This window comes from Tupaia chinensis, unplaced genomic scaffold (genome assembly GCF_000334495.1).
Source record: "Tupaia chinensis unplaced genomic scaffold, TupChi_1.0 Scaffold144276_1, whole genome shotgun sequence".
In the NCBI taxonomy this organism is placed as follows: Eukaryota; Metazoa; Chordata; class Mammalia; order Scandentia; family Tupaiidae; genus Tupaia; species Tupaia belangeri.
The window spans coordinates 2384359-2397835 of NW_006204133.1; the positions used below are offsets into that span (position 1 = coordinate 2384359).

General features: G+C 53.0%; 1 protein-coding gene across 1 annotated transcript in view; it reads left to right on the forward strand.

The window, feature by feature from the left end:
• Positions 1-13477, forward strand: part of INPP4A (inositol polyphosphate-4-phosphatase type I A) — a gene marked incomplete in the record, with an annotated part of 166232 nt that overhangs the window by 108220 nt on the left and 44535 nt on the right. Inside the window, 8 exon segments of the mRNA XM_027767516.1 lie at positions 1204-1320; positions 1588-1667; positions 3345-3456; positions 4585-4675; positions 5119-5266; positions 9269-9399; positions 11333-11437; positions 11907-12015. Of these exon segments, the coding sequence (XP_027623317.1) occupies positions 1204-1320; positions 1588-1667; positions 3345-3456; positions 4585-4675; positions 5119-5266; positions 9269-9399; positions 11333-11437; positions 11907-12015 (893 nt within the window).

The following is a 13477-nucleotide window of genomic DNA, read 5'->3' on the forward strand; positions in this document are numbered from 1 at the left end:
GCCGTGGACTCTGCATTTCTCATAAGTTTCCAGGCGATGATCAAGCTGGGGTCCGGAGCCCACAGAGTTCTGTGGTGGTTATGCAAAGGTGTGATGATAGGAAAGTTCATACGGATTTGAGAAGAACTGTCCTGTTAGGTGTGTGCAAAAGCACAAATAGGAAAACGAGGAAGGGAGGCACTGAACGCTGGGCCAGGGGGTTTGTGTCGCAGCTCACAGTCATGAGCCAGAGCAGGCTTTGGTGCAGGAGGGTCCTGCCCAATGTGCAAACTCAGGCAGGCATTCAGCGCAGTGGTGCAGGCCCTGGCTTTGCAGCAGCAGGGAGTGGGAAGGTGCATGCGAGGGAGGCTGTGGAGGTGGATCCTGTGGGAGTTCTTTGTCACTGGGTGAGTGAGACCAACACAGAAGGATGCACCAAAGTGGACACCAGGTTTTTAGCCAGCTTGGAAAGAGGGTCAGAGATGGCCTTAACTGAGGGCAGACAGAGGGAGAGATTGAGTTGAGTTGAGGCTCTGGCAGGCGCCCTCCTCCCAGCAGGCTCTGATGGGCTAGATCTGGGGCCACAGAGAGAACGCGGTCATTACAGCAGGTACGAAAACACCAGTAACAGTTCGACTGAGGTGGTTCATTATGACCTAAAAAAGCAAATACGATATTATGTGGCCTTGAGGGGCTGGGCTAAGTTGCAGGAAATAGACACCTACACTTTAGAAACTAGCAGCTGGTCCTAAAAAGGATAGCTTTAAAAGTCAGGCTTTAATTATTCCACATACAGAATTCTTGAAATAATACGCCACTTCAACCATTCATTTCCGCTTTCTGCTGCTTGCTTGTTCATCTTAAAAGAATAATCGAAAACAGTCGGTCCAAGTCCATAGTGCGCCTCAGGTTGTGACATTAAGAACGTGCGTGGACACCGTTTCAGAACGTCCCTCCTCCTGGGTAACACCCTTTGGAACGAGCCCGCAGGCCTGGCCTGTGCAGTGGGCTGCTTTGCTGTGTCTGGATCCCGCGGTAACCGTCTACGCCAGGCTGCCTTTTCCTCTTTCGGAAGGCTGTCTTTGAGCCTCCGCACCCGCTTAAGTGGCCAGTAGCATTCGTGTTGATTCCAGTCGGCAGGAATGTGACTTTCTCCTTCAGGAAATGGCGGTGTACTTCGAAAAGTCCAACTCTGTATTCTGATGATTTTCTTTTCTGTTCTAGGGAACCAACAACCCCATATTTCTAAGTAGCATTGCCTTCTTTCAAGACTCTCTCATCAATCAGATGACACAGATCAAGCTCTCCGTGTATGACGTCAAAGATCGATCTCAGGGAACAGTTAAGTGACACGTTTAGTGGGTGGGATGTCCTTCTTTTTTAAAGTTGTGTGATCATTAGAGTGAGAGGCGAACGTGGGTGGCTCACAGATTAACTCCTGTCTGAGCGTGTCCGTCTTGGGACATGTCCTGAGCGTTCCTGTCGGGCTCCTGAGATGGGTGGGGAGGCGTGCCGTGGGAAGCAGGTGGCCGGACTGTGCCAGGCTGCGGCCCTCTGATCAGAGGCAGCATGAACTCACTGACGCCGCCTGTCCCTCCTCTCCCTCAGATGTACCTACTGGGCTCTGGAACCTTCATTGTCAAAGACCTGCTCCAGGACCGGCACCACAGGTTACATTTAACGCTAAGGTTGGTATGGGGTTCCAGTCCTTTGGAAGAGTCTAGAATTATGAGGTCCAGGACGCATAGGGAAAGCCCCCACTTCCATTTCTGAGAGAGCAGCCTGCTCCCTCGCAGAAGCTGGTCCCAGTGGTGAGGGCGTTGTCCATGGAGATGAGGTGAACGTTCAGCCCATCAGGGGACCTGGCAGCGAGGGCAAGCGTGTAGCGTGTGAACACAGCGGCGCTCATACCTACAGGGAAGCCTGGGTACATGTCTGACAACATCAAGCGAATCGGTCTGTCCCTTCCCCGACAGCGTGTAATCTCTCGGGTAGCTGAGATTTGTGTCTGCTTTGCTTCAAGCACCTAGAACAGGGCTTGGAGCTGAGTAAATCATTTTGGGGGGGAATGAGTGAATGAAAGGGAATCCCCACTGTGTCTCTAGAGGGGAAGGTGAAAGATGTCAGGCTGTCTCATCTTCATTTTAGGGGAAGTTCCCACCAAGACCACAACATGGATTGTTTTTTCCCCCAAAATATCAATAGCATAGAAATTTAAACAATATTGCCTGGGGAGATAGTCCAAAATTACAAAGAAAATTTGACAAGGATGCCCCTGCCATGTAGAGCCATCCTGACACTGCCGTGGGAGACGACAGCTCTGCAGTCATTGGCTGCAGCTTCTCCTCGTGTGTACAGGGAACCCGGTGAGGAGAAAGGGAAGGCCTTTAGGTTAAATGCAAGGGGAAGGACCGTTAGAAAACAGCGTTTAGGTATATTAGCTGCCAGAACTAATTCTAGCTGGATTAGAGTCAAATGTAAGAAATGGACATCCTTTTCTGAAAAGAGCGAAGGATGACTATTAAACAGGGAAAACATCTCTAGGCATGAGAACAATGAAAATCACAAAGTAAGCGGTCAATAGCTGTGACCACATAAAAGAGTCTGACATCGTAAATAAAGACACAAGGCTTTGGGTGTCCTGGGGCTGTCCTAGAGAAGTCAGATGGGCCCAGGCGCCATCACCCAGAACCGTTTCAGGGGCGGAGCTGACCAGGGCTGGCATCTGTTGTATCCTGTCAAGATTCACAGACTTGAGGAAACCCTGGCTGGTCTTGGAGTCCAGGCGTAGACCTCGGGGCTGGGGTGGGAAGGAGCAGAGAGGACCCTGTGCCAGAAAACCGTGCTCCCTCGTCCTGACTCTGAGAGGTTGTCCCCATCAGTGACTGCGCGTTAACTCTGCCTGGGGAAGCCCCTGCCGACCTCATCAGGCACGGCCACACTTCCCCGTGTGCTCTGTCTGCTGCCTTAGTCCACTTCACACTGGCTTTGCTAGCGAATGCCTGAGGCGAGAGCTAGAACTCCCTTGGTCTCACGAGACATCGTTCCTCTAGTCACGAGAGTGTGGCCTCCACCAGGCCATCACCAGGATCCAGTCACTGCCTCCTGGGCCTCACCACCTCCCAGCACTAAGTTCTAAAACACAAAACTAGGGACCAGCAATGATCCAAACCAAACGTGCCCTCTCGCAGCCCCACGCTCCCTCGCCTGCTCCCCAGCAGGGAGTCTGAGCACAGGAAATGGAAAGCTGGCGAGGCCTGCCACTTCTGGGAGTCCCGATGAGCCAGGATAGCAGAACTTTGCATTTAAACAGAGAGGAAGTGCAGTCTGGCTGCCGCTCACCAAAGCCGCTTGCCCCGTTGCAGGTCCGCAGAGAGCGACCGCGTGGGTAACATCACGGTGATCGGCTGGCAGATGGAGGAGAAGTCGGATCAGCGGCCCCCTGTGACCCGGTCTGTGGACACTGTCAACGGGAGGGTGAGTACACCACCCTCCTGCTCTCCCTTAGGGGCAGGAGGGCCTGTCGGTGTGGACTCAGCCTCCTTGCTCAGCACAGGGCAGGGCCTGCCGTGTGGTACTGCCCCTCAGGATGTTCGATCCTCCCAGGGAGGGAGAAAGTGCTCCTCGCTGCCCGCTTTGAGAGGGCGGGAGTGAGTGAGCGAGACCCCGGAGGAGGGACTGCAGTCGGGGGTAGGGCTCGTGGGTCAAAGAGGCACTTGAGACCCAGGCCTTCTCTGTGTTTTGTTAATATCTTCCTCTCCCAGAAACATGCCCCCCGGCTGATGGAGGAGAAGTCGGATCAGCGGCCCCCTGTGACCCGGTCTGTGGACACTGTCAACGGGAGGGTGAGTACACCACCCTCCTGCTCTCCCTTAGGGGCAGGAGGGCCTGTCGGTGTGGACTCAGCCTCCTTGCTCAGCACAGGGCAGGGCCTGCCGTGTGGTACTGCCCCTCAGGATGTTCGATCCTCCCAGGGAGGGAGAAAGTGCTCCTCGCTGCCCGCTTTGAGAGGGCGGGAGTGAGTGAGCGAGACCCCGGAGGAGGGACTGCAGTCGGGGGTAGGGCTCGTGGGTCAAAGAGGCACTTGAGACCCAGGCCTTCTCTGTGTTTTGTTAATATCTTCCTCTCCCAGAAACATGCCCCCCGGCTGCCCCCACACACCTCACCTTCTCAGCACCCTGTGCCCACCCTTCCTCCCCTCCCCTGGATACACCTCCCGCACCCCCTCACAGAGTCTCTTGCACAGACACTGATGTTCTCAAATAAGAATTGTGATTCAAGGCCCGCGACACAGGTTAAGCGGTCCCTGTTGTAAGGCTAGCCCAGAATGTTGCTCTGGAAGTAGCTCTGCATCGTCATACGTAAAAAAGCACACAGCAAAATGACTTAGAAGAGGTGCATGTCTAGAACATGGAGGGGGCCGTGCGTGGAGAGCGTTCTGTGTACCTAGAGGTGAATTAATTTGTGGCTTGGGCGGTGTGTTTATTGTAGAGTTACTGGTGGACATTCATTTTAAGAGCTTTTTATGGTATACTTAGGCCACCATTTCTGCAGAGTGCCCTGGAGACCTCTGAGTGTCATGTGCTTTTTTGTACGCCTTATTAGATGGTTCTGCCCGTCGACGAGAGCTTGACCGAGGCACTAGGAATCCGATCCAAGTATGCGTCCTTGCGGAAGGATACCTTACTGAAGTCAGGTAAGCAGCTTCCTCACTGGTACTTGGGCCCATGTCCCCCTTTGCTCCCCACCCACTGTGATTGTCACAGCCGGGCACCCTGCATGTCCCTGCTCTGCAGCTTGTCTGTATGCCATTATGTGTACAGCATAGGAAGAGTTAGTGCTCCGAGGAGGGGCTGCTTCTGCGTCTCACTCTTTCTTGTTTCGCACTGGGCTTGGTGACTGGCAGCCTCCCCTCGCCAGCCCCCGCTCCTTGGAATTCGCATGTTCTGTGACAAGGAGATCACACGTCGCCGGGGAGGGACCTCAGGCTCAGCCACTTGGCGGGTTTTGGTTTAAGTGTTTTAACTCATTGAAGCGGCCAGTAAGGGGACTTGAGGGTGTCAGGGTCACTCCCCAGGGCCTGGGGGCGGGGGCCCAGCTCACACGCAGCCTGTCTCCCCCTCATCCTACCCACTTCAGTGTTCGGCGGTGCCATCTGTCGCATGTACCGGTTCCCCACCACCGACGGCAACCACCTGCGGATCCTGGAGCAGATGGCAGAGAGCGTGCTCTCCCTGCACGTGCCCCGGCAATTCGTGAAGCTCCTGCTGGAAGAAGATGCGGCCAGGTGAGCCGTCTGCTGGGCTGACCGCCCCTCACAGCACATCTGCGCCCTGCCTTTCTGAGGAGCAGCGGACAGAGCAGTGGCCTCGGGTCGGCTGGACGACAAACCCAGCCTCTGCCGCGAGCTGGCGAAAGCTGCGTTTGCGTCTCTGTGTCAGGGCTTCCTGTGCAAGGGCTTCACAAGCCAGCGTGCTCCAAGGTCCCGATGTGTGCCCAGCACTCAGCTCCCTTTCCCTTCTCCCCTTCCCTCCCCTCCCCTTCTCTTTCCCCTCTTATTTCTCTGGCAGGAAATTAGAAATAAGTAGTCATTCTTTGGTCACAGCTTCCCAGGTCAGTGGTTTCCCAGGTTAGGGCCACAGAGATAAGGGCTCAGAAGACCAAGTGTGACCCGTCAGGGCACTCAGCCCCAGGGAGCACTGGTCTCGGCCTTCTGCAGCGCTCAACACAGGCCATTATTTTTTGGGGCAGATCCACCAAACCCAAAGCACACAACGCCTATATTAGGTGGCTCAGGGCCTGCAGATTATGTTCCCCTCTGTCTCAGACTGTCATCTGCTCTCTGTCCTAAAACAATGCAGATCATAAACATAATACCCCAGAAGCATGGAAGAAAACAAGACAACCAGAATCCTGTTTTGTTTGTTTGTCTTTAGGTTTTTGTCTTGCCACAGAGGAAAGAGAGATCAGAGAGAGGGAAAGTGAGAAATCACCCCCCACCCCCAGAGGGGGGAGCCACACCATAATCCCTTCCCATTCTCCTCTCAGGATTTTGGGCACACACACACATGCCTGGCAAGATTTTCAGGCCACGGAGTCTAGGACTCAAACTGCAGTTGACGACGTGGAAGTCCAGTGTCTTAACCACCAAGCCACCTTCTGGCCCCATAGTCTTACTGTTTTAATACAGCGCTTTCATTATCATTTTTCGTCTTAAAAAAAAAAAACAAAAAACCTGAGCATAGAGAAGAACGGCAGGAACAATGCAGTGAGCACCTTTCACCTAAATTCACCAGTTGGTGATACTTGGTTAATCACTTTATCTCTTTGTATGTACACTTTCTTTTTCTCTTCCTTAAATTATTTTATTTGACATGATTTATTTATTTATTTGACCAGAGAAAGAGAGAGAGAGAGAGAAAGTGAAAGAGAGAGAAAGTAAGAAAGCAAGCTGCTAGGTCCAGGACTTGAACCATGGTCAGCCATGTGGGAATCTAGTGCCTCTAACTACCACACCCCTCGCCTGCCCCTTTATGCACATTTTCTTTTTTTTTATTTGGAGATGTTTTTGCTATAGTGCGCGTGCACTCGCCAGACAGAGAGAAAGAGACAGAGAGACGGAAAGTGAGAAATCACCCCCCAGAGGGCATGGTCATGCCGCAATCCCTTCTCCTCCATTCTCCTCTCGGGATCTTGGGCACGCACGCACATGAGCCCGGTGTGAGTTTTTAAGCCACTGGGTCCAGGACATGAACTGCGGTCGACTACATGGGAGTCCAGCAACATAGCCATTACGCTAACTGCTGGTCCCTATGCACATTTTCTAATAGTCATTTTAATTTAAATTTTTTTTCATGCTTTGTTCATGTTTATATATTTGCATAGCTACAACTACTTTTTCATGAATCTTCGGTTTTCATGTTTTAGTTTTTAATGATGGCCTAGTGTCCTGTTGTGTGTGTGATAACTTTAAAGAGTTCTTTCATTTAACAGTGCTTTAGTTCAAGGATTTCATTGCTCTAAGCAGCAGCAGTGACTCAGGCTCTGTCCTCCGTGAGGGCGGCTCTGGATGAGGGTCAGAAATAGAGTGGAAGCCTCACACGGGAGCTCCAGACCTATGTGTGTGCCAGAAATGAAGAGAGGCCGTGAGAATGCAGAGGCCAGTCAGGGCAGCACTCTGACAGGTGATGGCATTAAGCTGAACTTGAAGCAAAGGCAACAGATGTGAAACAGATTGGCCGGGACATCCCAGAGAGAGGGGCCAGCAGCGCCGGGGAAGACTGAAGAACCTCTGGCCACAGGGCCGGCCGGCTCGCGGTGGACGAGGACGGTTTCACCGCAGCCCTGTGCACTGGGTGTGCTTTTGTGTTACTTTTGCTATCTTTGTCTTTTTCCTTTTTGCCAGGGGACACATATGCTTCCCAGAGAGAAAGAGAAAGAAAAAGCACCTACAAGTGGGACATAGTCTTGTCACATCCCTTTCCCTGCATTCTTCCATCCCATCAGGACTTTGGGCACACACATGTACGTGCCCAATGTGTTTGACAAGCTGCTGGGGCCGGGATTCAAACCATAGTCAGCCATGTGAGATCCAGTTTTCTGTGCATTGCACTTAACTACTGTACTGCCAGGCTAGCCCAATTTTGCTATTTTAGTAATAATAAAAATAGTATAACTTTTTTTTTTTTTTTTTTTTTTACTTTGGACAATTTAGTAGATTCCTAAAAAATTTCATAAATTTAGCTTTTGTTTTCTCTTTTTCTCAAAAGAAAATGTGCATACTGTAAAAAGCCAAATAGTGCTAAAAGGCTTTAACTGAAGACAACACTGGGTCTCTCTACTTTCTGATCTACTTCACAGAAACAACCACACGGAACAGTTTCAGTAATCGCTGCTGGTAGATACTGTCTTCATTAATCCGTCTCAGGGCCAGGCTACTCATTTCCCATGACAGGGACTTCAGGCCTTTCATACTGGGCCGTCAGGGAAGTCATGATGCATTTTGCCTAGAAAAACAGGAAGATATGTCACGGCTTTCCCAATCACCCAATACTTTCCCAGTTCTCATTTTCCTAATATGGTTCTTTTTTTTTTTTTTTTTTTAAACTCCATCGTATTTTTGCTGTTATGATTATGTAACTTTTCATTGCCGAGTTGAGGAGTTTAGGTAAGTGCTCCCTGACTTAAAGCTGGTTCAACTCACATGGTGGTTTGACTTCACGATGGTGCAAAAGCAGTAAGCGCTCAGTAGGAACCGTAGCCCATCAAAGTCAGGGACTTCGTTATGGTGTCCACTTACAGTGCATTTTCGACTCACCGCAGTTGTGACTTTTGATGGGTTTATCGGGATGTAACCCCATTGTAAGTCTAGGACTGTAGTTTCAGTTTTTTGATAGTGTTTGTTCTTCTGGAGGTATCAATTTCTTTTTCTTCTTCCATTTCTTCCTTTCTCCTCTCCCCCTACCTCTGTCAAACACACAGGTTTAAGAAAAGGCCAAGACCCAGTCTGTGTGGTTCAACCAGCACTGACACAGCAGACCAACTTTAGGCTAGTGCAGTTCATTCCTTACGTAGGGAGCGAAAGGAAGACGAGCCACAGATGCTGGTTCCCTTGTCCTGGGCTCCCTGTGGTCCTTTCCCCATACTCTAGAGGGAAGACGGGGACAAAAGGGGCTGAGGCCTGCAGCAGCAGTCGGACCCGTTGCTGAGGAGCCAGGCCTCGGCTCCAGCTGAGCAGCCGAGTGTTCTGCAGCTCTTCTCAGGGGTGTGGCAGAAGCCTACGCCTCATCGGAGCCTGGGAGGCGATGAACAGCTGCCTACAGCCTCCTAAGGGAGACAGGGAGGCCAGCGGGAGGTGGGTCGTGGCAGTCACCCACACCCCAGTCCTCTCTGCTCTCTCTCAGTCGTCTCTGAGTGCTCCCAGATGACAGGTCATCCTGCCCTAGTCCAGGCCGGCTACCACGTGAGCCTGGGCCTGCGTGGGTATGTGCAGGGCGCCAGGGTGGAGTCACTCCCCGACAGCCTCTCTCCTTCCCCCAGCCTATGCTTAGTTTCCTGGGGACATACCACTGAGTTATTTTTCCCACGTGGTCAGTGGTCTGCTTCTTCTGTGGCCGTCTGCTCCCTCAGCTTCCTGGCTGCCCTTTACATGGGTCACGTGACTGGGTGCTGGGCCACCCTGGGTGGCAGTGCTACTTCCGTGTGTGTTGTTTTCCTGGTCAGGCCTCCTGGACCTCCAGGAAAGGGAGCCAGCTCTGTGACCTGACACGTGTGTGTGTCTCGCTTGCAGAGTGTGTGAGCTGGAGGAGCTGGGGGAGTTGTCCCCTTGCTGGGAGAGCCTCCGGCGCCAAATCGTCACCCAGTACCAGACCATCATCCTCACGTACCAGGAGAACTTGACCGACCTCCATCAGTACAAAGGTGGGTATGGCCCATCCTCTCACACCACGCACACGCTTCACCTCCCTGACCAGGGATCTGGACCCCATGGGGGTCACGCATCATCACTGACAGACACTGTAATGTGTGTTTAAAAATAAATCCTCCTGTAGGTGTGAGTTCTTTCAAAGATGGGTTTTTCAGATCTTAATTAGAAAGACAAATCTGTGAACCTCAGCGAAAGGTCCTTCTAGGGTGTCACCTGCCAAAACAGTTACTGTGGGTGAAACCTAAGGGAGACAGAATCACTGGCTCGTGTTATTTATCCGAAAGGACGTGGGCTGTTTGCCTCAGGCAGCAGTTTTCCAGATTTCCCGGATTTGATACGTGGTTGCAGGGCCGGTTCCAAGGGAATGCACCGCTCAGGAGAAGCTCCCACGGGGTGACCATGTTTCGAGTCCCTGCCTGGGCAGCCTGAAATGCGCCAGGCGTGCACCCAAGTGCCCAAGGTCTGAAGGGCCGGAGGGCAGGGGCCGAGGGCAGGGGCCGCGGCCTGACCAGACTCGGTGGAGGCTGCTTCTCTGTCTCACGTGTGCCACACGCTCTATCGTGAGTACAGGAGAAGTTCTATCTAGTGGCGTTTTTATTGAACATACACATTGTCAGAGTGGAACTCTCCCCTTTAAGACTCAAACCAGAAAGTGAAGTGTGAACACCTCCCCTTTTCCTCTTGGACGTTGTTGTTTGATTTTCAGAACACGCTCAAGGTAGACTCGGAAGGCTCTTCATAACTCATTCCTCATCTATTCCGAACAGAATTAAACTTTTTGATTTTTCATTACTTACCGCTTTAGCATTTTAAATTCTGTTTTCTGATTCTTCTTTTCCTCCACATAATGGAATTCCACATAGTGGAATGTCAGGGTTTAAGGAAAATCGTAAAGCCTTCATGTGATTTTAACACAGAGTATATTAACCACCCTTGAACCTGGAGAGAAACAGCCAGAGAGAGGACTGACAGGATGGTGGCGCCTGGACGTAGCCAGAGCTGAGGTACGGGTCTGCGTGTGGCCCTTAGAGAAAAGTCAGCGTTTGCCTGCCGAGCGGAGGGCCCACCTGGCTGGACGACTGTCCCTGGGAAGGTGGAAACCCACACAGCCTGGAGTTTTCTAGAGAAGAGCGCCTCCTCTGTCCGCGTGCACCAGGTCCTCTGGGAGGCCCGTTGTCTGTAGGGCTGAGTCCTCTGTTTGTCTCTGGCTTGTCTTACTGAGTTCTTCTCCTCTGATGGTCAGTTTAATTCGTAACTCCCTTTGTTTGGTAGGCAAGTTATTTTTCACTTCATCAGTTATGGATTCTGATTATAGAAAAAAGACTGTAGATAGCTGTCTCACACACACACACACACACACACACACACACAGCTAACCTTAACCAGCCAAGCAAGATTCGGGTGCATGTTCACATTTGTTCCCAGTGCCACATCTCTCCGCGCATCTGGACGGGCTTGGGGTGATGAGAGGCCCTTTGGGTGCTGCTTAGGAGGAGCTGTGCCGGCCTACCCACGCCGGTGTCCCAGACCTCAGTGATGGTGCTCTCCAGCGCTGGAGAAGCCGTCTCTGCGCGGCCGTGTGCTTTGTATAGTGCGCTGACACCGCGCCCGCCACGCACTGCCCTGTCTTTGTGGCAGGTGTCTTGGCTGAGAGCGGAGTCTCCGCAGGCACGGCATCGTTGCCGCAGCTCCCGAGGCTGCCCTGCCTGGCTCCATCCACCCAGGCACCCAGAGCCAGCTTCCCAGTGAACTGCCCCCTCCAGTGTTTGGCCCACCCGCCGTCAGGAAGGGAACTGGCGCACTCAGAGTTCTCTAGGCCGCTGCCCACACACTCCTGCCTCCGTGCGGCAGCCCTCCTTCCACTCGGCTCAGTTCACGGACGCAGGCCACATTTGATGGCCTTTGTTTTCTCATCCTGTTTCTTAGGTCCCTCATTTAAAGCAAGCAGCTTGAAAGCAGATAAAAAGTTGGAATTTGTCCCCACAAACTTGCACATACAAAGGATGAGAGTTCAGGATGACGGAGGATCAGGTACCTTTCCTTCTATCCCTCCCGTCCAGTCCTATTCTGCCCTTCTCCCTGGGTACTCGGTCGCGGAGTACATCCGCCCCAGCTTCCCTGCATGCTCTGCTGCGGGACTACTCAAAGAGCACATCACAGGGCCTCTGAGAGCTCTCTGTTAAAACGTCCAAGCCCCTTCCCGCCTCCTCCCTCCCGCTTCCTTCTGTGTTTCTGGAGCAGGCGGTTGCCTGTCAGTTGGCCCTAAAAGGAGGGGTGCACGCATGCATTGCTGAGCGGTTTCCTGTGGACATTCTCATCCCCTTTGCTGAGATGAGGGTGCCGCTCCTGCGGCCCTAGGGCAGCCCTAGCTGTGGACCCAGGGAACTAAAGGCTGCTTGACAATGCTGGAGGGGCAGGACCCCAGGCTGGGCGCACCCGCCTGTAGCCGGCCTATCCACAGGCTGAGCCAGGGTAATGGAGAAGAGCTTTCTGTCGTTAGATCAGAACTATGACGTCGTCACCATCGGCGCGCCTGCAGCGCACTGCCAAGGCTTCAAGTCGGGAGGGCTCCGCAAAAAGCTGCACAAGTTCGAGGAGACTAAGAAACAGTAAGTACCCAAAGGGCACTTGTGGTTCTTGTACAGCTGTCTGATGCTTCCAGTTAAAAAATAAGTGAACAAAAAACGTGACCGTAGAAACATCCAGCCATCCGATCTGCTTTTGCGTGGTGGGAGGAGCTGCCTTACGGACCCTGTGCTGCTGTGTGTGAGAGAGACACAGAGAAGGAGAGGGAGAGGGAGACTGAGCCAGGTGGGTGTGCAGGCACCTGATTAATGGCCCCATCTCTTCAAAGTGAGCGACAGATTGTGGTCCACCTCTGGATAGGGCTTCACGTGGCTCCCGTGGCCTCTGTGCTGACTCAGTGTCCTTTAGAGCCCTGAGTAGTCAGTCGAACACCCCAAGTATAAAGCCCAGAACACATCATGTCCCTTCCTGACGGACAGCAATGGGGGACATTTCCACTTTTAAAAAGATCTGGGGGGCTACACGGGGCTACTGTCCTGAGCTGAAAATTACTGGGACAGGGGGACTAGATAAAGCGGCTGCCACTGAGCTCAGGAAGGTGTGTCTGGGATCCCGGGGCCTGGGGAGAGAAGCTAAAGTGGAGAGCTGGCCCCATTGCCAGCCTCTCTGTGCCGGTGACCAGGCATGCAGGGCCAGCAGGTCTAGGCCCGGCCCTGGCGATTGGACGAGTACACACCACGTGTGTGAGCAGTGGGAGAAGCAGGCAGGCAGAGGGTGCCACAGACCACAGGGCAGGCTCTCCCCCCGATGCAGAGGTGTTGGAGAGAGCCTGAGTCCAGGCTCCTGCTTGGGACACCTGGTGGACATTGGCAATCTTCCAGAATGCCACCCATCACCACTGACATGGGCCGAGGGGTGTGAGTGGGAAGTGGAGGGGATAGTGTAGATAGTCCCAAAGGGCCTGAGACCAACTGCAAAGCAGAGAAAGCAGATGAAAGTCTCCGGTTTGGGGAGGATACTTCTGGTGGGAGCATGTGTCTAGGCCGGCAGGAATGATGAGGGCGGGTGTGGGAGGGCAGAAGAGAAGAGGTGGTTTGTGGAGCAGGGGTCAGGAGAAGATGCAGAGGTGGAGCCAGGCCCTTCATCCTGGAAGGGATGGAAGGGACAGGAGAAGAAGATGGGGTTTCAGAGAGAGTTTTCAGGTGGGAGGGAGCAGCCAAGGTAATGACTGAACAGCTGGTGCAGAATGTGAGGCTGAAGGCGTTGAACTTCTCAACTGAGAGTGGCACAGTTTGAGAGCAGGTGAAGCAGAGGCCCAGGGACTGTGGAGAGAGGCCTGCAGGTGGCCGGGAGAGAGTTCTAGCATACGTGGTGGGGCCAGGGGGCTCAGCCCTGTGCTGCCATGGCCGGGAGTCAGGGCACAACCAGAGAAGCTGAACTTAGACTGGATCGGGGAGGGGGTGAGAGGTCAGGGTGGTGGCCTAGGAGGTCAGGGATGCTCTTAGAAATGTCACTGACCATGGACAGGGCTGGATGACCGAGCAG